We start from the raw sequence: 27,943 nt of genomic DNA on the forward strand, positions 1-27,943 counted from the left end.
TGGGCTTCAGCTGGCAGCAAATTACCCTCAAAGGTAAAGATAAACTGTTGCAAACTTTGTGATAACAAAAAAAGCTCTATAACTACAGAGTGTTTGAAAACTAAATAAACTACAAAGTACTACAAAGTACCCCTGTTTCTTTTTATTTAGTTTCCAGAGCAAACAATTAGTTGCCCTTTCTATCAGAAGCAGAATTCATTATTGTTCCTTTTAATGTCATGTCTTTCTCAACTAAAATAAAGCTGAATAAACTTAATCAACGTGTTGACAAATCGGTGCGCTTTTCTCGTGATCGCAGCGTCCCCTGCTGCTAGTGTATATGAAATAACAAGCATTGAAAACATATTATGAACGATAATGTGGACATAAAAAAATAACTTTCAAATGTATGCTAGAAGAAAACGAAGTACATTTTTAAGTACACAAGCAGAATTTAAAACCAATGGAGCGTCCTGTGTTTTTTTTTGGTCAGGCATTTTCTCAGACTCCTACTGAAGAAGCCGACGAAGGACCTCCCAGCATGTCCATGCTTGCCGAGCGTAAGACATTTTTTTAATCACCTTTTTCTTAAAAATGTGACCTTTTCCTTCATTTTAACGACGTGTATATAAATGTCTTGTGTGTCCAAACTCCAGAATAACGCCGTAAAAGCGGTCGCCAGTGAAACTATCCGTCAAATAGGACCTATAAAAGTTAGAGTAGCCAACGTTAGCTTTAGCATAGTCTGTCAGCACACGTGTTGTCATGTGAACTTACTTGGGCTAATTGTCAGGAGTTTATTTTGTTTAGCATAAAATATACTTTTAGTCACTTCAAGTTTCATTATAGCGAGACGTGTTTGCTTTGTTTTTTCGTGCCAGTGACCTACCTCTTTATGTTTAGTAATATTGTTGTGTAGTCGTGGCATTTAAAGCCAATCCATGTGTAAACATGGACGTACACAATGTTTACAATTGTGTGTTTGCCTAACAAGCTAGCTTGGGCCACCATTCAGTGTCAGATTGTGACCGGTTTCCCCGATTAGGAGTTGCTTCCTTTTTCAACAGTACTTCTCTTTTCCAGCCCGGAGGAAACAGAAGTGGTCAGTTGATCCAAGGAACAGTGCCTGGAGCAATGACAACTCCAAGATTGGCCAGAAGCTCATGGAGCGAATGGGCTGGTCCAAAGGAAAGGTGTGTGTTTAAAGTACTATTCCCTCCTGTAGTGTGGCCATGGGTCTTTGTTTACTCTACTGCAGAAGGTAACTGACACCTACCTGACATCAAGTGTCTAGCAGGGGTCTCAGAAAGTGACCCCCGCGAATATTTTTGGCATATCTCTATAGTAATCCTCACACACTTCAATGTATGTTATTGAATGATAATGTAAGACATGGATAAGAGAACGGATGTTATTGGAGTCACGGTCTAGCCTTTAGCTTCCTTTTGTGCGCCAGTTTCCTCTGAAGCGGCAAGCAGTGGTGTGACGCGTCTACAATATCCACGCTGCTCGCCTCTTGTAATTCCTGTGATGTCTTAGAGCAGAGGTCACCAACGTGGTGCCCGCAAGCCTGCTTTTCATTCAGGTGTTCAGTTAATAATGTGAGAACACTAGAAAGAAATGCATTGTGAAATACAACATGTGAGTTGTGGACACCAGCATTTTGTTCATGTTCTGGTAAAACAAGCATATTCGCTTTGTTTGGGTTTAAAATAAGCTCTGAAAAGAAATGTTACAAAAATGAGTAGGTCTTGGCCATTTTCATTTTGTAAAAGTAGCTCTCACAAGGACAAACCTTGGTGACCCCTGTCTTAGAGTAACCTCACTGCACCTTGCCTGTCAAACAGTCACGAATGCCACGTGCCACGAATCCTGAAATGCGAATCGGCGTGGCTCCACTGTATAGACAAAATGAGTATGAAATATGTGACTTGACCCCTCTATCATATGCAGGGCCTTGGCAAAAGTGAACAAGGAGCCACTGACCACATCAAAGTGAAAATTAAAAACAACCACCATGGTCTTGGAGCCAGTGCAAGCCAAGAGGTGAGCTTAAAGGAGAAGTGCACTTTTTTTATTTTGCCCATCATCCACAATCCTTATGTGAGACATGAACACACAGGTCTTTCTCTTTTCTCTGCGTTCTAAAGCTATAAAAAGAGGCAACTAACAATGCACGTGATGGGATGCAGCTATTCCGCCTATAAAGCCTTCCGAAAAATCTCCACAAACTGTCAACAATGCTCCATTTACATAATGTGACCTGCATATTAACCAAGCTACAGTGACAAAATTATTATTATTATTATTAACATTGTCATGCTGAAGAACTACTTTGTGGGCGTAGTGACACCTTGCCACACCACACTGGCTAGCTACTAGCCGGCTAGCGACTAGCTTCACCACACACTCACTAGGTAAGGCTACATATTGGAGCTGCCGCTACTGCTGTTGTGTTTTTGTTTGTCCGTTGGGATTGTGGTTGATGAGCAAATGTTTTTTTTTTTTAAGTGCAGTTTTCCTTGAAGTATTTGATGACCTTTTGTTGAGGTTATTGCCATAACTGTATATCTGCATGCAAACGTAATTTATGTCAACGGTGCCTTCCTGTACAGATTGAAAGGTCACCTCTGTATTCACATATTAATCTGATTCTGTAACTACCCAGTTTAACTATCATATTGCAGTCGTCTCTCGATTATCGCTTTTAATTGGTTCTAGACCCGACCGCGATAAGTGAATTTCTGCGCAGTAGGATTCAATATTAATGAACTGAATGCTTTTGTAGTTGGAGCTTAGAAAACCTGTTTGGCTTTCTAAATATGGGGTTTAACATTATTAGAACCCTGTAGACATGAAATAACACCCCTGTTGTCACTTTTACATTCCTGTTACTTTTTTGTTTACATCACATCGCAAACTACCGAGCTTACTAGTTAGCCTCTCCAGTTGACTTATTCTAAACGTAAGTGTTTCAAACGGAGTGGGGAAGAAGGACAAAGAAGCCAAAAACTTACCACTTCCACACGAAATGAGAGGAGATCTCAGCTGCGGCATGTCCATGGCATGCCTGCTCGGCTCTGCTGGCTCAGTAGCCAGTCTCCATGCAGTGTGAAAGGTCATGTAACCTAACAACACGCTAACATTACTGCTGCCTAGTGATCAGAATGCTACATATAACTTATGCTTTTATATTGTTTGACTAACAGGCTGTAGTCAACCAGGAAACAGCCATCATTTATTATTTTTAGACTGTAAGTGCATGCCTACATTTGCAAGTGATTTGTTTTCTGCTGTGTGCCTAGGATAACTGGATCGCTCACCAGGATGATTTCAACGACCTTCTTGCTGAGCTAAACAGCTGCCATGGCCAAAGCAACAGCACTGGTAATTAATATATATCGTATATTTAGTGACCTTTTTCCATCTTGTATTTGCGTTGGTTGACATCATAGGAGTTTTGCTATGTTAGCGCTACCACTTGGGGACAGTAGAGGGTGCTGCAGTGCAGCAGATGCACGTTGTTTGTGATCAGAGAGGTTATTCATGCATCTTTTATCATTTTATTTGCAGAAACTTTTCCAAAAGAGCAGAAAGGTTTCAGCTTGGAAGAGAAGTCCAAGACCTCCAAAAAGCGAGTCCATTACATGAAATTTGCAAAAGGTGAGTTTCACAACTAAGAGATATATGGTACTGCCAGAATTGACAATTTATAACTTCCCCCATTCTCGTTCTCAGTAATTGCCTGAAATAAATGTGGCTACTAGCATCCCAAAACCTCATATAGTCTTCTACTTAAAAGGGATTTAAAAAAAAAAAAAAAGGTTTTGGCTGCACTTTGGTATTTTCTCGCAGCTTTATTAACTTTGATGCCATCCAGGCCAGATATCCTCCCTCACCCCTCGCTGAGCCCTCTTTGCATGGCTCACAGCTCAGGACGCTGATCAGAGATCTGTCAGCCTGCTCAAGGTCACTTGGCCCGGGTCACTGCTAGGGGAGGTTATTTGAGATGACGTAACCTTAAACATTCATTACATATTGGGAAGATTTTCTGGGTGATAGGCACAAGGAGGAACGTGGTGTTTAAGGATGACTGGAGAGCAAAATGAGCAAACACTGGGTCATATTTTATAGGGCAGACGCTTGAGATGAAGGGGCGGGCTGGGGGTTTAGTGCAGCAGCAGCTTGGATGGTAACGTTAGGATCACAGACATTGTTGTCACAGCATGCTAATCTACTCATTTGTTGAACCGCCAATACTTAATTAAGGTTTAGGCTACTTCAAAGTTCACTATGCTGAAAAATGATGGCAAACCTCATGAGTTTGTTTGTGGTGAAGTCTTACATTTTTTGTTCATTTCGGGCATATTTCTCACACAATTTGAAATGGTGATTAATCATAATTAATTAGAAACCTGATTAATCTGATTTGTAATCATTTGGCAGCCATACTTGTTTTACATTCTTACATACACCCCCTGTTGAGGCAGTAACGGTCACAAAATAGCCAAAGAAAAAGCACGGCGACCTTACAGTCTAGCTCAGGGGTGTCAAACATACGGCCCGCGGGCCGGATCCGGCCCGTCTGGTGGTTTGGTACGGCCCGGGGAAGAAAGCTGCATTGTATAAAAAAAAATATTAATTTTCTTTAAAATTTGTAGTTCTTGTATTATCCGCTAGGGGGCGCAGTGTTTTAGTACGTGCAGACAACATGAAAGCAACACTGCGGCGGAACTAGGACCACCTTAACCTGGTAAAATTGAACGTCTGTACAGCGTCTATTGGCGACAATTGCATTATCTACTTTTCCGTTTGCCTCGCACCCTCATCAGCAAAATGTCTTTGTCAAAAAGGAGAAAAGTAGACACAGAGTGTCGGACTTTTCAAGAAAAATGGACATGTTCTTATATGTTCACGGAGGTGAATGGGAAACCCGTGTGCCTGGTGTGCCAGCAGCAAGTTTCGGTGCTTAAAGAATACAATATTCGGCGCCATTACGAAACTCAGCATGGTGAAAAATACAACAGTTTGCATGGAGAATTGAGAAAACAGAAGGTAAATGAAATGATGGCGCGTCTGAAGAAACAGCAATCTGTTTTCACCCGGAGCCGAGAAGCCAGTGATGCTGCGGTGAAAGCCAGCTACCTAATTGCGAGCCAAATAGCAATGGCATCAAAGCCGTACAGTGATGGAGAGTTCATCAAAAACTGCTTGCTGACGGCTGCTGAAATTGTGTGTCCTGAGAAGCGACATGCTTTCGCCAATATAAGCTTGACAAGAAATACCGTGGCAGACAGGATTTCGGAACTCTCTGCAGATTTGGACCACCAACTAAAACGCAAAGTGGGGTCATTTGTGGCATTTTCTGTTGCGATTGATGAGAGTACTGATATCACGGACGTCGCTCAACTGGCCATATTCATTCGTGGAGTTGACAAGACTTTGAATGTCACAGAGGAGTTTCTCGAGCTGGTGCCGATGATCGACACCACAACAGCTGAGGACATTTTCAGCTCCGTCGTTGGAGCGCTGGACAGAGTCGGAGCGGACTGGTCACGCGCCGTAAGCCTGGCTACTGATGGTGCGCCGTCAATGATCGGTAAAAAGGCAGGTGTTGTAACAAAGTTCAGAGATAAAGTACAAGCCGCAAATGGGGGAGGTAATTTTTGGACATTTCATTGCATTTTGCATCAGGAGGCATTATGCAGCAAATCGCTAAGAATGGATCACGTCATGGAGGTGGTTGTCCGAACTGTTAATTTCATCCGAGCCAGAGGTCTCAATCATCGTCAATTTGACAGCTTTCTCAGTGACTGTAACATTATCCATGGTGTGCCTTATCACACGAACGTACGATGGTTAAGCAGAGGTGCTGTGCTAAAGCGCTTCTTTGATTTACGTGATGAAATCGGACAATTCATGGAGAAAAAAGGTAAACCTGTTAAGGAATTACAGTGCCATCTGTGGCTGCAGGACCTTGCATTTATGGTTGACATCACTGAGCACTTGAATATTCTTAACAAAATGTTGCAGGGACGCAAAAAAATCGTAACACAGTATTATGACAGCATACGTGCATTCAAGTTAAAGCTCGGGTTATGGGAGACGCAGGTGGCAAGCGGTGACCCTGCTCATTTTCCCTGTTTAAAAGATATGTGCGCAGCAAGCGTTAATTCTGACGTGAAACGGTACAAAGAGAAGATTTCAGGGCTGTTGATGGAGTTTGAGAAAAGATTTCAGGTTTTTAGCGAACTCGAAACAGATTTTGCAGTTTTTCGCTCACCATTCACAGTCAAAGCTTCTGATTTGCCCGTTGCCATGCAACTTGAAATCATTGATTTGCAGTGTGATGTAGAACTGAAGGACAGATTTGCCTCTGTAAGCTTGGACACGTTTTACAAGTACCTCCTACCAGGCTATCCCACATTGACAGCACTAGCTGCTAAAACATTGTCCATGTTTGGGACAACCTACCTTTGTGAGCAAGTTTTCTCACTAATGAACATTAATAAAACAAAGCTGCGCTCAAAGCTCACACATAAGCATTTGAATGAGATTCTGAAATTGGCTGCTTCTCAGGACATGATGCCTCATATTGATGCACTTGTGCAGGATAAACGATGTCAAGTTTCAGGGGCAAATTCCAAGCAAGACGAATAATTTCTGTGAAAGTTATTCATTTGTTCAAATTGCTTTCCAGATGTTGAAAAACAGTGTTTTTAAGTTCCACAAGGCTGGTACTAAATGTTTTTGGAACATTGTTACTATTTCTGTGATCAGTTTTATGTACAACACACTTAAATATATGTTTAACTGTGTAAAAGGGTTGTTAAAATTGCACATACTTTATTTATGTTCTTATGTTATTCTCTTGTTCATAATATATTGTTCATAATGTAAAAGGAAAATTCTGTTAATAAACATTTTGATAATTTACTCATTCTTTGCACTAATTATTAGTATTAGTGACTAATACAAAGGAAAAAAGTGGGCTTATTGTTAGTTCTATGTAATTTTGCAATGAGTTTACTGGTCCGGCCCGCTTGATCTCAAATTAAGCTGTATTTGGCCCGCAGACCAAAGGGAGTTTGACACCCCTGGTCTAGCTTAACTGAGCTTGCTTGAGGTGTGCTAAAGTCTCACATGACATCTTTTTCATTCAAAGGTGGTGAATAGCGAAAGAAAAAGCAACAAAATGATGGTTGTTGCATTTTAACATGCAGAACTCTCCTCGCATTTTTCTTGGCAGGAAATGCAAGCGCGCCAGCCGGCTAATGACATTTGTTAAAGTAATTCATCAGCGATCACTTAGTTTGGTAAACATCTGGACGATCTCTACGTCATTCAGCAGCCACTTCCTGCTTCCTGTTTGGGGCATCTGGCTTGTCCATTTATGTGGACATAGCAGATGACCCCCCCTGATAAGAGCGTATCAGGATGTTTGCTACCTGTGCCGGGTCAACTCCAGACCCGGGGAAGCATGGCCGCCAAACTAACCAGCTAATATGTTATTCCAGCTCCCTTTTCCACACTGCATCAAGTTGTGGGCCCCCCACCTGTCCCCGCCCTCCTTTGGAGCCCTTAAAATAGCACAGTGATAAGTGGCTCTAACAATGCCTTTCTCATGAGTTTTGACCAGTGATGAATGAGTATGTTCAGTTGGACATTCGTGTTGACTCTTTCATTGTCTTTGCCCCGGGACATACTCGCACCCCAGCCACCCAAGCCAGTCATCAGCTATTAAAGGCTGAGACTATTGAGATGAAATCCATTCACTTCTCTTCAGCAGCTGTTTGGACACATCAAAACAAAAAAAATAGGGGGGGGGGCGAAGCACCTGACTTTTTGGTGTCTGTCAAAGATTTCCATCTTCCTTGGAGGACGGGAAAGATGCTTGATGGGAAATTTAGGCAGGGTGCGTTCACAAGTACGCCAGTCTCCAGCCTGTTTGCCAGTTGCAGACCTGTCTTTGGCAGCGGAATGCTGTTCAACTCTCTTCTGCTTTTGCGTCGGGACCAGTTTTCAGGCAACCAAAGGGATGCTTGCTCCTCTCGCATGTCTTCGTAACGTAATTACAAACTCGGCAGCTCTCTTCTGCTGTTAGGTGTTTCCTTTCTGCACAAAAATATAGTTGATGGCCCTTCACGACACATAACTTAGAAAAGTCAAATTTACACAATTAATTACAGTGTAAGAGCATAATTACTTTCCTTTGTAGTTTGCGGAGTCTGGATACGGGAAATGCAACGTTACCCGGAAGCCACCAACCCCACCACGCCCGCTCGCATGCCTGTCCCCGAACACTCGCCGCCCTTTGGAGCTGTTGCCAAGTTGAGGCTCGCTAATAGACTTATCGCTGCTAAGCTCATTATGGGGAGGTTGGGAAAGTCAAGTACAACTTGCCATTCCCTAACGCGTGCACGCCCATGTTGTCACCATGCGCAGGCCAAGCAGTCAATTACCTCTGCCAAGGAGCTTGTTTTCCTTGACGTTCGTTAGTCAGCGTGATTATGGAAAAACTACTCAACCCATTTGCACGTTTGATGGGATTAAGAAGGTGATGGTGTGGCTGTGTGTAAAGTTGTGCACGTTTCTGTGCGCTTTTTTTTCTTAATGCATGATTCTTTCATGATGCAATTCAATGAATGTGAATGCTGAGAGGCAAGCATTTGAAATTGTCTTTGTGTGACAGTTATTCTGTTGGACAACTTGCATTTTGCTTTGGAACTACATCACACTTTGCATTTGGAAATACTGAATGGCAATGCTACAGCAATAATCAACCTGTTCAATTGCACATAATGTTGTCCTTGATTTGTTATAAAACAGGAATACGGTCGTCTCTCGCTACATCGCGCTGCGAACAGTGGCGTATTTAGTCATTTGGGTCGTCCTGGCCACGTGAACACATCTTTAGCGTTTCTGTGTGCTCTAAAGATATAAAAACAGATAAAAGAGACGGCTCGAGATGTCTCTTTTACTGCACATGATGGGATCCACCTATGCCGCCTACAAAGCCCGCTATTAAAACATCTGCAGCAAGGTTTTCCATCCATGCTGTGAGCATGTGGTAACAGGTACATTCATGATGACATGTACCTGCGTACGTGCACTAATGAGCTGTCTCTTTTTATCGTTTTTTCTATCGTCAGAATGCACAGAAATGATGGACAAAAGGATGATGGGCAAAAAAAAGTTGCTAGTTACATTGCCATGTTTATTCAGATCTTCCAGATGTCCTGGCTGTGTGGCCACCTTGTGGCCAGCTCAAACATTAGCTGATGCTAATTCTGAAATAATGGAAAGCCATGATGTGCAAAGGATGCCATGGCATTGCCTGAATCTTACGACACGTCCAGGCAAAATTCAAGTCATCCCTATGCTGCTCATAGCCACTAGAGGGAACATGCACATGAGCATTGCTATGATTTGTGATGCCAGTCCCAGCAATTACTGCATTTATCAGTGAAGCTTCCAAAGATCTCCCTCCCACTTACTGGGGGCTGCTTTTAATCGACTTCCTGTTCATGCTGGCCCTCTCACTGCCAGTGCCGAGGATTGACGGCCTTTGTTTGGGGGAGGGAGAGAGACTACCAAAAAACTAGTAAGCCAGTTTTAATTGCGAGCTCCATCTATCACGTGTCATGGCTGCATACCTGGTGTGTGCGTGTGGACGGGTCATATTGAATCGCGTGTACATTCAAAGTGGTTAATTGTCTCACCTTGCTTTTTAAAAACAAGTGAGTGAGACCCACAGTGATGTTTTGGTCCGGTTGGACTGCTTATCACAACTATGAGTTGTTGCCATTTGCACCGTGTCCTTGGAAACCACCTTGTGTTGAATAACACACTCCCCTTCTGCCTCATCAGGCTCTCGCCCACCTTTTGAACGCTAAAAGGAAAAGTGGGCTTTTTTATCACAACATTATTTGCACTTTCACCTGAAAGCCTGCCATTTTTTGACAGGTTCTTCCTCTTGGAAACCTCCAAAAGGTCACACTGGACGTTTGACCTATGTCCAGCATAGGACCGTTGCCCCCCCCCCCCCCCCCCCCCCCCCCCCCCCCCCCCCCCTTTCCTATTTATTTTAAGTTGCTTTCTTGGTTCAGCTTTCTCAGACCTGCATGTGCAGCGACTTCCAAAAGCCAAGAGTGGGCAGGGAGATAGAGGTTGTGGAGCAATAAATAACCAAATGTTATCAGAGGCGCACTGAAGGAAGAGGATGCAGCTGTACGAACAGGACCCGGGGCCCGAGACGGCCCGGTGTGTGTGCTCCAGGAGTCTTTGAGGCCCGGCCTGAAAATGGGAGAATGGAGGCGTGGCGTGGCGTGGCCCAACTCGTCGCCAGTTTATTTTTCTTTGCCGTTTTATCCTCTGGAGACAGAAGCAAGCTCCCCTTTCTTCAGTTTGGAACTGCCCCCACCCCACCTCGTACACACACTTGACATGTCTGCATTTTTACAATTCCACGTTGGCGACAGCCACGCTGGTTGACGTCGTCCTTCTGCCCTTCCCATCCTCAAACGGGATATGTAACGCGTAAAAGCCACATGGGGTGCATCACTTACCCCCACCTTCTTATGTTATCAGTATTGTTCAGTACATAATACATTTCATAATTAGGGTTGTCAAATGATTACAATTTCCCGAATGCCTCCCCGGGGAGGTGTTCTGGCAAGTCTAATCGGTAAAAGGCCTCGGGGAAGACCCAGGACACGTTGGAGAGACCATGTCTCCCAACTGGCCTGGGAATGCCTCGGGATCCGCCGGGAGGAGCTGGACGAAGTGGCCTCCCTGCTTAGGCTGCTGCCCCCGCCACCCCATCTCGGATAAGCTGTAGAAGATGGATGGATGATGACAATTTTTAATCAAGTTAATCAGTTTTCTAATAAATTCATCATGATTAATCACTGTTTGCCACTGTGTGAAATATGCCCATTTTTGCTGTGTTTTATTGAAGAAGCGAGCAATAGGTGAAGAAAATGACAGGATTAGAATATATATATATATATATATATATATATATATATATATATATATATATATATACTCATACAGGATGTAGTAACATCTCCAAATGAACTGAGAGTTGAAATTAAGCTAAGATACCACACGTCTCTTTAATAGTATCAGAATCACGCTTGAATTGCGTTATGAGCCATGACAGGCTAACTAACTAACTAACTTGACATGTTTTGACTGTAGACGTATTTTCTGGGGTTTTGCTGCGTGCGTGCGTGTCTGTTTTCCTCGTCTCCTGCCTCCAAACAGGCAGGAAGAGGGTTCACTTTGTGCATTGGTTTCAGCACCTTGGTGTGCTCGTTCCAAAGAACAAGGGCATGAATCGAGTGAACCCTTTTGTCAGTCATACAGTCTCTTTGTCTCGATGGGTGAAGGCGGGGCAGCTAGCATACACACACAGTGCAGAGGGGTGTAGCCTTGTGACGCGCAATGCAAAGTAATGTAGTGGAAATGAAATTAGTTATTTTTTTATTGTACTTTTCTTAAAAGTAATGTTAAAATCTCATGTATCGTCTTGTCCCGTGACATCCCAGTTCATTTGCATCCAACATCACAGCACCGCCAAGGTGACTATTGCATACATGGACATCGCGATGACGACGCTGAAAGCCCTATTTGTGGGGTTAAGAATGTATAAAATCCACCTAGCTTTAATGAACAATTCTATTGTTTTAGGGAAGGACCTTTCCTCCCGAAGTGTAACGGACCTCAACTGTGTCTTTGGAAAGAGAGCAAAATCTGCCAAACACCCTGAGCAGGTAAGACGTACACCTCCAGCGCCTCAAAGTGTCAAATATTACCCTTCATTAAGAGCATGCATTTGAAAGTTAAATTTTGGAGAAAGATGGCACTTATTAGACCAGGAGTGTCCCAAGTGCGGCCCGGGGGCCATTCAAGTGTTTTTTCATTTTTATTCTAATTGGCTGATGGCACATTCTAAAAATACAATTAATCAAAAAAATGGGAGGCGACATCAGGAGCCGTAAATCATAACATTTCGGGCAAAAAAGTCGTAATTTAACAAGAATAGTCGGATGAAAAAAAACGTAATTAAAATTATTTTGAAAATTATACATTTTAATTTATTCATTAATTAAAGTAATAAAACTGAAATAGGTTAAAAAAATATGTATATATATATATATATTTTCTAAAGTTATTTTTTGTGAACCAGAATAAAGTTGCATTTCTGGTGAAATTAGGTTGGGGAAAACGGTTATAATACGAGGATAAAGTCAATACATGGGAATAAAGTCTGAACATTACAAGAAAAAGTGAAATATTGGGGGGGGAAAAACTGGTAATGAAGGAGAAAAAGTTTCTGCTAAGATGAGATGCAGCCTGTTTTCTCTTCAGTGTTGATAACATTTGAGCATATCTACATGGGTGGGTGTACAAAATGTAAAATATCAAAGTGGCTTGTCCTTTTTTAGTATGCGGCTCTTGATGAAAAAAGTTTGGACACCCCTGCGTTAGACAATGCTCAAATCATCTTGTTGGACACAACATTTGTGTATTCCTAATCCGCTTAACTTTACTTAAATTGTTTCTCCAAGCGAGGCCAGATGTCCATATTTTGATGACCCAATATGACGTTTTCGTGGTAATTACCCTGTAGGACCTCCGGCGGTGAGGCTACACTCAAGTGTTTGGCTCATGAGCCAGCCCCATGGCCCCAGATTAGCCTCGTCACAGCGTGCGGCTTTTTAGCGTTGCCAGCCAGGCCGCTGGTGGTGGTGAGAGCAGTGAAATCCAGTTAAAGGATTTGCACTCTGAACCAACCCCACCACTGTCACACTTCTGTCTTCAAGTGCCCCCCCCCCGACGTCGATGTGCCGACGGTCGTTATTAAAGTCAAAGGGAAACTGTGGCTAGTTCTGCAGAAAATATGAACTCTAAACATGATGACGCTGGCAAAATACTTTTGTGGCGGCTCTTGGCCATTTTTAAGGGGTCGTTGCTGGAATCCAAAATTCTATAAACAATTTTGGTATTTGTCCCATGAAGTTTGCTGATCTGACGAGGCGACTGGTGTCTTTCAGGAATGTGAACAAGCTTACTCCGTCTGCCCGAGTGTCCCAGTGTGTATTTACATGCAAAAGATCCTTGCCGAGCACTTATCAAATGCACTTCTGCCACCTTGGGGCTGTTTTTATGGCTTAAAACCGCTCTTAAAGTGGCATCTTTTAGCGTCCACTTCCGTCATCACCTCTTTTTACTCTTGCACAAAAAAATGTAAAAGACGTAACGTCTTTGGGATCGGCCGCTCGGGTTCATAAAAACGTATAAATATGTTTTTGGTATTGAATGAGTTAAACAGCATACAGTATGATGCACTATTGCATGTGTTAAACTCAAGGCCCTGGGGCCAGATGTGGCCCGCCACATCTTTTATGTGTGTCAATAATGCACTTCACCTTTTTCCTTGTAAATGTATTCTTTCATTTTGACAGAATAATTGTACTGTGTGCACTTCCTCTAAACTTAAATGTTATCTAATCATGCAACAAGACATCCCAGGATGATCAAATATAAATACTTGAATGACTGCTTGTCAAACTCAGGTTATCCACCAATTTGTTTGTAAAAAAAATCCAAGTGCATATGTAATAAAGTCATGAGTTTGTATTGTTAAATATTCAAATATATTAGCAGTTAGAAGTGGCCCTCAATGAAAACAGCCCTGCACTACGGTGGCTATTCCTGCATAACACTGGAAACTGCAAGGATAAATCATTTAGTTTGGCCTGCATAGTGCCATATTTTAAGCAGATTATTGCACATTTAGGGTCAAAATATTCAAAGTAAATGCCATGTCTTTGCCAGCACAGAGCCTTTTTGCACATGAACCAAACTCGAGCCCCATTTAAAAAAAAAAAAAAAAAAAAAAAAAGAATAAGGCGATTTAGGATCCTGCCACCATCAACCAGAATGGCTACTCGGTAGAATGCAACCTCCGCCAAGGTCACTTTCATCTATATCCACCCCTGCTCATGCATTTTCATTAAAACACCTCATCATGTAAGTAAACATACTGCAGCTGCTACTGAAACATAACTTTTGTGGACATCACACCCCCCCACAGGAACCAAGGCACACACAAATACAAAAATCCTTTTGTCTTCTTTGTCAGTCATCACCAACATTTGGCTTGAAGAATTTGGCAATGGAAGATCTATAAATTCTGAAGATGGCAAAAAAAAAACAAAACACTCGACTCCTGACTCCTGAGGGTATCGAGCCGCCGCATGACAATGGCGGCGGCTCCCCGGCTGATTAACACTGGATATTCAGGCAACAAGCACAAACGTTCTCTCTCCTAATCGTTTGGTTATGGCTTGTTATTTTTTGGCCAGGAGGGACTCCATTGACCATATCGAAAACATTCTACACAATTACAATGGTCTCCCACAAGGCCCTGCGTCGGAGCCCAGCGTTGTCTGAGCCTTGTTCGGAAGAGCGAAAGTGCATGATGGCCCAAAGAAGCTGTAGCTATTGTGCAAGTTCTGCTCCCCCCAAGCCAGTGTGCTATTTCACATATTTAAACACTCTGCGTATGGACATCCATGAGCTTTGGCGTTATCGCCTATCTGCATCCAGACAAGGTGACACCAGGAGACCAAATCTGGGTCGGCTTCTTTGGGTCCCCACATGAATCATCAAGCACTTCATCCAGCCGCCCACTGCTGTCTCTCTGCAGCCGCCTTTCCACTCGCCCACCGCTGGGGTTTTCCTTCCTCTGCCGTGCTTCCTGTTCACCTCTTATCGCTGCTTGCAACGCTCCCCCGAAACACACACACACACACACACACACACACACACACACAAACAGGCACATAGCTGCCTCGCATGCCTCTCTTCATCAAAGGCTATAGACGGACGTAGCGACAAACACTTGCAGGGCAATTCATTAGGAACAGCTGCAGAATGTAATGAGATTGAGCGGTATCAAAAATAACAACTGGAAGATTCTGTTTATAGAGCGGCCTCGCAGCGTATCATGCACTGCTGTGACTATTCCTGTGGAATTTCGCTAACTGCGCAAGCATTCATTGCCAGCATTTTGACACATTTGACACATAATTGCACATTTTGCGTCTAATCTATAACCACCAGTACAGCTCCACCATTGTTCAAATCAGGTCCAATCTCAATCCCGATTTTCCAAAAAAAATAGGCTGCCATGCTGTTTTTACCGAGGATGCCACGATATCACCAACCCTAATATGCTTTAGCACCAAATTGTGAGATATGCGGCGTCACAAAGTCTCGTGAGATTAAAATGTGACAATATTTCTCATTCAGGGAAAAAAACCTGGGCACTAGGCCTGGAATGATAATAAATACATGAATCATACAATAAATGAAAATTAATTCTGCCATTTTGCCGGCATCACGATATCGCCAATTGCATGCGTGTCTCTTTTACTCGTCCCCCGCCTGCAAACACTGCTCACCCGCAGTGTGTGGGTCATCTCACCTCATTGGAGTGTTTTTTTTGGTTTTTGTTCTTTTAAATTATTGGTTGTCCGAGCAATTTTAAATTTCATTGGTATGACGTCATAATTTCCTCATATCGGCACCCCTAAATTATCGTGCACCCCTAAATTTAAGAACTAAAGAATGCATATTTGTGTGCAAGTATGCATATACACTAACTTTGTCCATAAATGTACAATTTAGCACAACAGATGGGCTTGTGATGCACTTTCTTTGTTAACTTTCTGCATAGTTAATCAATCAATCAGTTGTTGCGGTCGACCTGTGCCACTGCCTTTTACCTCCGTTGCTTGATGAATGGATAATCAGTTCTTAATCGATGATACCATCCTTATTTAGCAGCATTACAAGATGTGATATGTGAATGGCTGCCACTTTTTTCCATGTAGTCAATGGGAAACGTATGCGTCATAACGGCATTTGTCCATCCGGCCCCCTCCACTATCCATCACCCGTCCCACGCTCGCACGCCTCCACCTCCCCGTCTCCTGCCTCCTCAACACAATTACTCACCACATGACAAACGACAGGCTGCTGAGGTATCAGAAAGAGGCGGCCACTTTTTAAATGAAGGCGATCTGGCAGTCTCCCCGCGCTTATCAGCGGGCGAGCAGCGCCCCTGGCCGTCCCGCGTCCCTCCCCTCACCGCTCACCTCCGGCTCCACCGGCCCTCCTTGCCCTCCTCGAGGGGTTTAGTTAGAGGAGCCGCAAGGAAGCTGCCGCCCGGCTTGATTTATCTCCTTGGCCCCCCTCTGCCCGGTCCACTCAAGCCGGCCGAAAAAGCCGACGAGGCTCCAGCGCGCCCCCGGCTCCAAAGCCCAGCATTAGCTGAAATAAAGCATTCTGCCGCCTAGTGAAAAATGTCCTCTGATTGGCTAATTAATCAGTCAAAGGGGAGCAAGGCGGCTTGTGACTTGAGGGACCCAGGCGGGCGAGCGCAGGGGCCCCGCTGATAAATAGACTCCCCGCCGATTCATACATCAACAAAAGTTAGTCATTTTTTAAAAGCGCCAGCTCAGTTGAAAGGTGGAAACGAGCCACAGTTTTATTTGCCCAACCACCGATTCTCGATGTGTCGTGTATTTGATGGCATAATTCTCACACGTCAGCTATAAAACAGGACTAATATTGATATCTGGTAATTGTAATCCTTGATTTACTTAAATTGTATTTATTCTTATTTTGTTTATTTAAATGTATTAGTCATGCTAAAGCGCTTTTTCTTTTGTTTTTTTTCATTTAATTTCTCTGGTTTAGAAATAACTACATGATAGATGTGATTTAATATTTCACCAAAATTATGACTAAATGTATTATTAAGTAGAATTAAATGATTAAAAATGTAATTATTTGAGGCCATGCAACAAAATGTCCATTCCTTCTTCAAGTGATTAAAAGAAGAAAAATCACAAATTGGCACCCTCCTTGTTTTGGACCTCTTTGAGTCAGACACTCCGTGCACTGCTCCGCCATCTCAGGTCAGCGTGACCCCCGTGCCCTCTCCCACTCCCACGCCTGCTGGGCCACAAAGGGCTGAGAGTGGGACCTTCGTCGGGGGGCACCTGTTGCGAGTGTCTGCTGCCCACGCTTCCTCCACATGAAGGATTGCACGTCAGCTGCGGGGGGGCTCCCTCCGGTACCAACACCTTAAGGAATACAAGGCCTAGTTTAGGGGGGCCCAGCGTCATCTCGACGCCAGGGAACCAATGTGTTTACTTTGTGCTAATTTGCTGATTGCGTATCATAGAAAATCAGCTTTTTTTTTTTTTTAAGCTGAATCTCAATAGAAAAACATTTTCAACTCGGACACAAATTAGAAATTTGAGTCCTAACTAAAATATATAAGTCATAATATGACGTAACATCAATTGTAAAACATAATGCCCAGTGGTCTTGGCCAAGAAAGTTCAATGTTACATACAATATTTGGAGCCACCATAACATGCACTTTTTATGATAAAACAGAATACCTTTTATTGCCATTTTTACAGTTCAGTGCAACAAAATTAGTTTTGCAGCTCTGTTTGATGCATAGAATGTAAAAACCAATTGTCCAATTAAATGATATATATATATATACAATAAACTGAAAAGCATGTAAGTCTATTTTTAATCTATTATAGCCAGGTATAGTTTGGCATCATATTGATATTTTATGAACCCCCTCGTCAATTTTACTCATTTGAAAGACTGCATACAGTGGTCAAGACTGTTACCACTGTTCTAGTTTCTAAAAGATAAAATGATGAATAACTGAAAACCTAAATGGATGGATCTCTTTTTCTAAGGCAACTAAGATGTTTTGTGTGAGATCAAAGTGGCCGACGCATCCCGGAACACGTTTGGGAAGATTGATACGTTGAATGGCCAGCCGTCTGTTCTTACCCTCCTCCAAGCCTTTGTATGAGCTACTTTACCCAGCTATAATCTCCTGGAAATGTTTGTGGTGACATAATGGCACTCATACTCAGGATAATGAAAAGAAACGATGAATTCCATCATTTTTTTACATGATAGTAGGGATTATTTCCTTGGTTGATTAATCTGAAGTTTGTAGTTTCGATTGATCAAGGTGTTGGTTGGTTAGGCCCAGACGGACCAAACCAATATGAACCAAACACAAACAGTGAGTGCGTTGGTTCGCAACATATCAGAAAAGAGGTGACAATGCCTATCACTGTTTTCCAAAGTCAAAGCTGATGTGTGTGAATATCCTGTTTTGCCTAAAACACCAAGATAATAGGTCTGCTTTCATGAATGACTAAGGAAATGTAAGAATATTCACATTTGAGAGGCTGAAATCCAAGGATATTTACATTTGTAAATCAAACAACCATGAATGGAATACCAAAATAGTTGTGGATTAATTGGATAATCAATCATGGACTCATGGCTGAATTAGCAGCTCTAATGATACACGTCTTTACTGGCTCTGGAAAAAGTATGGCGTTTTCAAATGTCAAATCTGTAGGAGCCCCGATGAAAGGTTGGACATTTAGTCAGTTAGTTGCAATGCAGCTGTTGATGTGTCTAATATTAATCATGTGTTTGTCATACATGTTTTGGTCTTTGTGGAAGAATTTATGGAAATAGTGGTTGATGTGTTGCCAGGTGAAATAAAGCAGCACCATGGCAATTGCACGGCCCGATGCACTGGAGCAGGGCGTCACGCTTAAAGTGAGATGGAGGCACTCTAATTCACTCTCAGATAACATCTAATTGAAGGCTTAACCTTTCCCTTTTTTCTTGAGGCCCTTTTTTTTTTTTTTTTTTTTTTTTTTTTTTTTTTTGCTCGTAGCGCCAAAAAACATCAACACCCCGCCAAATGACAAGCACTGCACCTTTACCACCTAGCTCCCTGGCAGCTCCCTCCAGGCCATACCGTCTCGCTGACACTTACAGATTAGCACTGGTGGGGAGGGGGGAAAAAAAAACAAGGTTTGCGTGTCTGAGTTAAAGTATAAAATTGCACAGCGAGGCTAATTAGCGTCTGCTGCTAACTGCCCTCTACGCTTTAATCACCGACTTGAATAAATCACAGCCGAGGAAAGTAATATGTCGTCCCTTCGCGGGTTTGGGGTGGGCGTCGTCGGCAGGGCAATGTTGTGCAAAAAGGAGGCAGAGGCAGTCGGGCCGTGTGCATAATGCCGTCTTCATTTGTTTAGCTATGATAAACACTCTTGCTTGTTTTCTGGGTGTAAAGTGCAATACTTGAACACCCATTTATTTTGTCTTAACAGGTTTGTAGAACCCCCAAGTATTAGTGCCACTTCAGGGGCAGTGACATTGCCGCAGAGTTATTGATGGCGAAGCAAAGGCTTTTGGCTTATTTACCAGCCAGTAAGGCAGCCACCTGTTTTTCTGTCCGCCCACATCAGGCCCATGAAGGATGGGCTCCTGGACCCGTGCTCTCATCAGGGAGAGACAGCTGGCTAATCAGGCCCTGATCCATAGACCTCGAGTATTGCCAAATTTATTATTGTGGCAGGACAATGAGGGCACCCTTGCGCAATTACGGACCCAACCGATATTGGCTGGAAATTATTGGAAAAAATAACAGGAAGTATTGCAAACAGGCATTCCCACCCCACCCCCCACCCCCCACCGAGTAAATAAATGAGCAACTGCAGCTTCATCAAGGTCTAATTACCGTGGAAACTAGGAAGTGATTTTGAAAAGGAACGAGACTTTACATCGGATTTATTGAAATTCATTGTTACGACCCTGAGGAACATAACATATTTGATGAGGACACAGGAGGCGGGAAAATCAAGTCACCCAAGTTTTATTAATGAATAAACTAAAAAGAGATGACCAAAAAAACCCTCTCGTGCGCAAAGAAAAGGTCCTGATGCACCGGCCCAAACAACAAAAGGACTGAGGCGAACAGGCCAACCCACCTCACTGATACCCCTGAACGAGAAAAAACACACAACTAAAACCCGAACCCCCGTGGACAAACGAGAAACTAAAGCTAACAAGAAGCAGCAGAGTGGCCGTGAAGCATGTCGAAGAGGTGGAGATCATCCATATTTTTCATCTTTCATGCAACTTTTGTCCAGTTTGACAACAACTGAAGAATCAGCTTTAATGTGAGGTACAGTGGAACCTGTCATGCATGAAGTCTGTACTCTGTTCCGCCTTTTCTTTGGCCTTTTTTTTGGCCTTTTTACATCACCGCATGAGGGGCTGCTGGACGGGGCCATATACCATAGAAATCTTGGATGAGAATGGAAATGGGTCGTGGACAGTTCTTTTAGCTTGACCGTGACCCAAAACATAGAGCCATGGCAACAAAGGAGTGGATCAGAAAGAAGCACGTTAGGCCCCGTCCACAAGGAAACATTCCTGGGGTTTTTATTTTGGCAGTTTGATGAAAATTTGCGTCCACACAGTTGCTGGATTAGTAAATGGTTGCAGTCAGAATATTCAGATATTTTGTTGGCTTGTCGTCAGAGCTCACATCCGGTCACATGACGGCGACGGGTTGGTGACGGCGTCGTTTTCTGAAAGAAGTGGGTTGCTTGTCTACACGGAAAGGACAAGCCGCCGCTTTCAGATTTTCCCACTCTGGAAGCTGTCTTCAAAGAATACCGTTTCAGATCACCTGGAACTCCGTTTTCGTGTGGAAGAACGGCTGAAGCGATAAAATACTTTGCCGTTTGGATAGCCTCTGGCTGGTCCTTAATCCTACCGTTTCTTTAGCACTTTTATGGCTTTTGACGACACTTAAAAGTCAGGACAGTAATGCACTTTCATTGATGGTAGACGTGAGTCTTCTTTCAACACTTCAGCCTCCTCTGAAAGAAATTTTTTCAGCCTTGTGCAATTTTGTCGGGTAAAGTTTGCCCTGAAGTGCAGTGAACCAAATGCAGCACCATGCAAAGCATCCTTCTCCTGGCCCGTTGCCGCCTCCTCCTCAAATGCACCGTCTGGCCTGGGAGTCTTGGCACATGCCCGCTGGCTTTCCACAGCCTTCATTAGCGGCGAGAGAGAAAACTGGAGCGTCTTGAAGGAGGTGGCCTGTTGAATGTTTTTTTTTTTTTTTTTTTACACTGGGACCCTCGGCAAGCCCTCTCTGTGTTCCCCTCCACCCCCACCTGGGGAGAGTGCAGCGCAGGAAGGGCCCGATAGCAAACCAGGCCGCTCCTCTGCCGAAGGAACCTTATCTCAGAAGTGCACACAGCTCACTGAGCGCATCCTTTTCCTGGGGTTCTGGGCCGAGGAGGAGGAGATGCTGTGACATAGGTGCTTTCTATGCCCCCCCCCCCAACCTTTCCACTACTCACCCTCCATGTGCTCCAACCAGGGATTGTGGTTTTCTGACTTTGGCACGCAGTACATTCCAGGTTAGGGTTTGCACAGGATAAGAAACATTTAAAGTTGCATATGATTTTTAAAGGAGCAATTTGGAATTTTGCAGGGTTCCATGTATAGCAGAAAAATTGGATTTATTCTAAATTAATGCACTGTTTTATTGAGATTTTGTGGTTGATCAAGCTCTTTTTAATAAATACATTTGACTAAATTAGTGTGCCTGAGCTTCATTACAATTTAGGCAAAAACATATTTTAATGCTGAAATTTTACAAAATTTACGGTGTTTGCACAAGAAGGACACTCAGATTCCTGCAATAATTGCTTTAATTTGAACCAAAATGCCGTATGTAAACTTGGAAGGATTTATATGGTGTTGCTCCCTGCCCAATATATTAAAAATGTGGATGATTAATAAAAAAAGATTTGCTCGTGACAAAGGGCGCAAACAAGCTAGCTAGTCAGTGAGACTTGTGGTTGCTTAGAGAGCTGATGTCACGCCAACCCTGACGAGGAGCTACAAAAGGAGGGGTGTCTAACATGCAGCCGTTTGCGGCACATGGCTTGTTTTTGAAATGGTCCGCAGCAAATTGTTGAAATAAAATTGAACTAAAATTGCTATAAAAAAATTGAAATGATACTAATGACACAAAGCTTTTTCTTGAAATGGGTTTGGGGTTTTTTCAGCCATTGTACAAAATTAGAAAAGCATCTAAGTGGCCCCCCAGAGGGAGTAAATGTCGTCACGGTTGACAGGTCTGCTGTTGCAAAAGAATTTGCAGACCGCTCACAATTAGTTTTCTTTCAACTCATGTTGCATTGTTTGCGTGTTGCTAACGGTCAGATTACAAATAATTACATGTTAGAAAAACCAGTGGACCTTGTAAAAGGAGGAAACACGATCCCCAAACTGAGTTGCTGAGGTGTTTCCTCGTAACATGTTGCCATCAACACCGGCCACGCGACTCTACCGGGCTGCCAGTTATGCTGACTGCGTGTTTTGTGCTGCGTCTCCACGTGTGTCGCATCTCCAGCCCTTCATTGGTTCCTCCCGCGGGCAGCCAGCAAGAACGACAAACTCAGTTCCAGCCACTTTTCCCCCTGATGAAGATGTTTCTTAGCCACTCACCTTTTCCTTTTGTGCGGCTCGGCTCACTCGCCCTCCCGGCTTCCTCCCTCTCCCTCTCGAGAGAGTAATTTCACAGGCAGTTGCAAAGTGGCCCCCAGCCATCTTCCCCCAAATCCCAGTTAACACGTTGTTTGGCGCTGTCAGCTCGCTTTAAAGCCACCGTCTCCACTCTGCTCGGCCATTGTGTGAAGTAACGGCCAGTATAGATTTTCTCTGAAGTTTGGAAAGTTAAATGGTCGGGCCGTAGAAGCACCACTCAAGCTCTGAGGTGGCTCAAACTTAGTTCTGCCTCAATCATCTTCATTTTTTTCCACCTAGTGTTGTCTACAGCTCAATACCTCAATTGTTTTGGCATCAGGTTTTGTGTGTAATCTATAGCAAGTTATTTTTTCCCACCCTGATCAATATGAGTTTATCAAACAATGGTGATGTCCCTTATGGAGATGTATTGACTACCAGGAGCGTTTTTAGCCCCTTTTTAGATGAATAGCTTTGTAGGTTTCATCAAGCAACCCGAGCAAAACTAAACATGTGAATTATCATTACAGGTTTACAGCATTTTGTGTTACGTCATTTCATGCTTACAAACATAGACATGAGACTCACTTGGGAACTATGAAGAACGTGCAAGAGTACTCTGTGTGTACTTGTCTCAGTTGCAACCATCATCCAGGGTAAAGATTGTATAGTAGCATACAGTACCCAGACATTGTAAGGATGATGATGAGGTGGAACTCATACGCAACCTGATGACCACCCGTCGATCCTGTCAGATGCAGACGTAGGTGGGCTCCAAGTGACAAAGCAGTCGGCGAACCCGGTGTCTTCCACCGCTGGCAGAGGTTGGTCATCTCGCCACAGGCTGCAGTAGTGCCAGCCACTGGTGATCGACTTTTAAAGGCCTTTATCAGCATAAGCCGATCACGCTTTCTCACAGAAATCACATCCCTACTGTCAGCACAAAAGTCCAAGCAATGTTAGTGTCGGTCACACGTGGAACACCCTTACACACAGGCACTGAAACTACCACTAAAGGTGGGTCAACTTTGTCCCACCTATTCAATGTCAGTGGACATCATGTACGATAGCAGTACTGGTCAACAAAGTGGACAAATCACCATCTTTTTCAGGCATTTATAAAAGGCTTTAGTTCTTCTATATTGACCCAAATATAAGATGGTATTTTCATCCCATCTTAGTGGCTGTCCACACCGGAACGTTTTCATGTCAAAACGGCAAAGTATTTTATCGCTTCAGCCTTTCATCCACATGGAAACTGCTTCCAGATTGGAGAAAATGTGGTAACACCGCCTGTAGACAAGCAAAGCACTACTTTCTGAAGAACATGTCACCGTCACATGACCAGAAGTGAGGCGCCAACGTGATATTTGAATACTTGGACATTCTCTTCAATGTCCAAAATAATTTCACGTCGTCGTCAGTCCAGACAAGCCAGGCCCTGGAAAGCGGACCACGGCTGTCATCGTCCTTCTATAGTTTTGGTGCCACGTGGTTCTGTGTGTGTGTTTACGGTGCCACAGGTAGGTGTACCTGATGGATTACAACGTTTTTACCCGGTGAGCCGTTCCTGTCTGTTTGCAAATGCTTGCTAATCCAACACAGTGTGGACGCCATTATTGTTACCCGCCAAAAAAAACCCACCCAGGAGCATTCCCGTGTGGACCGGTCCTTATACTCGAAGTGTAGCGCTTTATACACGCAAACGCCAGAGCTTTTCTTCCTGTCACTTCCTGAGTTATGATGCTAATTTTAAGATAATGGTGAAATATGATGTCTCTTTTTATTGTAACCTACCAATTATTTCTTTAAAAAAAACTTCAATATTTTGTCTCCAAACATGGAAAATCTTTGACATTTTAGGATCAGTACGGTAGTACAAAAACGCTTTCAGTAAACACGCTTGGATACATACTGTATGATGTAGTCTGTTGTTGTGTTGCCATGCAGACCACAATCCACCTTGGTGGAGGTCTTTCTACTTGTAGTTGTAACAGTAAATAAACCTAAAGTCCAGTAGGGATCTTCACTCCCTGAGGCCTGCTTGAATGTACATATTGTGTTAGCAGCCCATCCTTTACCTTGTCTATCCTAATCAGCATTGAGAGTCAGGCCGTATAATCACCGTGTAAAAGCGTTAAGGCCAAGCAGCGAGGTGACTCGACACAAAACACGACATTTTTCAATTCGTCTCTTAAAAGGCAATCCCCTCTGCCATCTCTGAGGTAATGGCCTCGCTCGGGCTGCATTGTTTAGGGTGATCCTCAGGAGGAAGTAGCGTATTCGTCTTGCGGACAAATCATTTATGCATTGAGTAGGCTATTAGGAAAATGGAGACAAATGGGTCAGGGGCGGGAGGTGACAAATAGACTATGTTGGCCATGTTTAATGTGCAGGGAGAAGCCCAAAGGTCTTGATTTGATTTAAGTGACCACACTTATTCCTCCACCGTACCATTTTGACAAATGAGTGAATTAACCATGTTCTACTTTTCATAAAGTCACGCTGCGCTGGTGTGTCTTAGCTTTAGCCATCCCATAGCAGGATTCCTACTGGTCCTCCATCCTGGTTGGACCCAACAGACCGGGTTCAGCAGAATGGCAAAATAGCAGTGGGAGCTGCAAGTTTGATCTTTTTTTTTTTTTTAATGAATGGAACTTGATGTTAAAACGTGAGTGTAATGTTAGCATTCACACAGCTATGCTAGTGTTGCAACACCCCCACCCCAACCACCACTGCAGGTTGTCCTGGGTTTATGGTGTATTCACAACCAAACATTTACACACAATTAAAAATGCCTCTCCCGCAGATCGTACCGCCTACGCCGCCATTTCCGCAGGGTTTGCATAGACTGTTGCTGAGATTGAAGTTAGATGTCTGCCACCTCCTGGTGTAAAGTATAAACTACATGAGGCACCATATTTGCAGAAACCGTTTGTTCAGTTCAGCAATGTTGCTTGTCGCCATTCTGTGGCTGAAAGAGTTGATTTAGGTGTGAGCTCCACCTTACACTAAAGTTCGACCTACAAGGCGTCGTCGGAACAGAAGTCGTGTGTAGGCCGAGCACCACCTATTAGGCGTTACAGTGTAGCCTATACAGCATGTAGAAAATGGATAAAAGTGCACGGTAGCGCTTTGGGGAGCCACAGCCTCTGTCGGACAAGTGCAGTTAAAGTAGACAACTTGGAGATTCTTCCTAGGCGGTGGAACCTCCAAGAAGGGGGATGAAAACCATGAAAATGTCCATGCTATGCGCTGGTGACAAAGTGCTCGGATGCTTGAAGGGCCTTATTTCCACCACTTTTGTTTGTTGGTCGTTACAAAAACAAGTAGCACAGGTTTGAGATGCATGACATAACCTGGTGAAAACGGCTGACTGATCACATGACTGTGTGCTGCATGTTTGGGTTTCACCGTCCCCAGAATGTGCTTTTTTATTTATTGATAGCAGTCCTGCCTGGTCACACTGCTGTCTGGCTTCATGCTGATCTTCCTGTCTCGCTAGCGTAAAAAGAAGCTAACTTGTGGATAAAAAGTCAAGTGTTTTGCTGCATAGATACTGTAGGTCTGATTCTTCGTTTAAACGCTTGAACACAGATTGTTGCATCATCATCCGTCTTCCCTCATCTTTGCATGCCGATGGACGCTCATTTAAAAGCCATTGTTTGCCGCATTAACGAAGCCATTGCCTGTCGCATGATCTTCTCACACGTGCAGGGGAGCAGCAGCAGAGACTCTCAGAGCGACAATGGCGAGGCTCCTCCTTGTGAACCTGACCCGAAGGCCATCACCCGCACCGTCACCAGCACCCTCACCATGCAGGAGTACTTTGCGCAGAGAATGGCCCAGTTGAAGGTGGCCCGGAACCAGGACGCTGCCGCCTCCTCAGTGGAGGACCAACCATGTGAGGATGCCTCTGCTTCCAGCGAAGAGCCCAAAAAGAAGATGAAAAAGAAGAAGAAATCTGCAGAGGAGATGGAAGTCTATTGCGATGCACCTGTTGCAGAAGAAGCAGCTGATGAGGACCAACAACCTTCGAAGCAGAAGAAGAGAAAGAGGAAAAATGAGGAGCTTGAAGGTGCTTTGAATGAAAACTCCAGCACGGCTGTAGAGCAGGACTGTGAGGAGGAGGAGAGGCCTCCCCCCAAGAAGAACAACAAGAAGAAGCATAAAAAACACAAAAAGGAAGGCGAGATGTTGAATGGACCTGCCCTGAATGTGGCAAAATGCAGCGAGGTGTTGGAGGTAACGGAGAAGAAATGTAAAAAGCACAAGAAAAAGAAGCAAGATTTGTGAGGAATTGATGACATTTTGTCAAAGGGGGGGCGAGCATCTATGCCAATGAATGGGCTGATCACATTTTGACACAGTACTGTACCTCTCTTTCTTCTCTTCTCTTTCCCTCCCGCAGGGGCAGCACTGGTTAAGCTGCAGTTCTTGGCCACTCCAAGCACCGGACGAGACAAATGATTTTCTTACACTTCATGACACATGAATTGAAGTTGTATTTAGAAACTGCTTGCATCTGACACGTTTAGTCTAAACGATGTCATCCACTTGGCAAAACTAGGACACGAGTGAGCTGCAGACAAAATAAATCCAAGTGACCACTGATGTTTATTTGTGGTTTTCATGAAGTGAATACAGCAAACACACCCACCAGTCATTTCACTCACTGCTTCCTTTTGTGATAGCTAGCCCTGCATGGAGATAAATGCGGGTGTGCTGGTGCACTCGTGCCTTGTGATTGGCTGTCTTTTTAGTGTTTGCTTTCAACAAGCAGCTGTACCTCATGAAGTGGACCAGTGGACCAATGAATGTGCTGTAAAAGCCCATTTTTGTAACGATGCGATTCCTTCAGCTGCATGTTGAACTGTCAGCATGTTCATCTGCAGCCACCAGTGTGGGTGTGAGTCAGATGAGGAAAAGGTTTGGTGTAAAAATAAAAAGACTTGATTGGGTTATCTTTTGTGGCATCAAGGAACCACCGATGAGTATAATTTTCCTTTCCTGATCTTAATCTGCCAACACACGTACCTTCACGTACCTTCAAGTGCGGCTAGAAAGCACGGCTTTCTCTTTAGTTCCCTTGTTCCATGAAATGATGACATATGTTTTATATGTAGTATGTGTGTGTTGAAATATTCCAAATTTCTCATAAGAAAAAGCACAGGCTTCAACTTTATGTTCCCTCAAATTCAATTGTCTCATGAGAAAACAATACATTGGGATGAACTTTTTGTCTTTTTTTTCTTTTCTTTTCTTTTTTTTTACTGTTTTCTTGTGACAAAATGATGGAAGTCCATATCTGCCTCTGGGGAAAAAAATTCCCAATGGTAAGTCATAAGAGATACAAATTCTAACTTATGAGATAAAAACTCAAAATTCTGAGGTAAAAATTCAGACTTATGCGATAAAAAACTCAGAGATAAAAAGTCGAAATGACAAGATAAGTTATAATTATGAGATAAGTCAGTTG

General features: G+C 43.5%; 1 protein-coding gene across 1 annotated transcript; it reads left to right on the top strand.

The window, feature by feature from the left end:
* On the top strand, positions 1-27,444 carry pinx1 (PIN2 (TERF1) interacting telomerase inhibitor 1). The gene is made up of 8 exons (XM_054761588.1): positions 1-33; positions 473-539; positions 1,063-1,172; positions 1,933-2,025; positions 3,285-3,366; positions 3,553-3,642; positions 11,677-11,759; positions 26,182-27,444. The coding sequence occupies exons 2-8, from the start codon at positions 521-523 to the stop codon at positions 26,758-26,760; spliced, it is 1,056 nt and encodes a 351-aa protein (XP_054617563.1). The 5' UTR covers positions 1-33; positions 473-520; the 3' UTR covers positions 26,761-27,444.
* The last annotated feature ends 499 nt before the right edge of the window (positions 27,445-27,943 follow it).

Source organism: Dunckerocampus dactyliophorus, chromosome 19, assembly GCF_027744805.1.
Source record: "Dunckerocampus dactyliophorus isolate RoL2022-P2 chromosome 19, RoL_Ddac_1.1, whole genome shotgun sequence".
NCBI lineage: Eukaryota > Metazoa > Chordata > Actinopteri > Syngnathiformes > Syngnathidae > Dunckerocampus > Dunckerocampus dactyliophorus.

What these genes read in the sequence shown, in the direction of transcription:
- pinx1 (XM_054761588.1), top strand. An exon ending in GAGCCAGTGCAAGCCAAGAG is followed by an intron (nt 2,026 to 3,284) that starts GTGAGCTTAAAG and finishes CTGTGTGCCTAG; the next exon opens with GATAACTGGATCGCTCACCA. An exon ending in TTACATGAAATTTGCAAAAG is followed by an intron (nt 3,643 to 11,676) that starts GTGAGTTTCACA and finishes CTATTGTTTTAG; the next exon opens with GGAAGGACCTTTCCTCCCGA.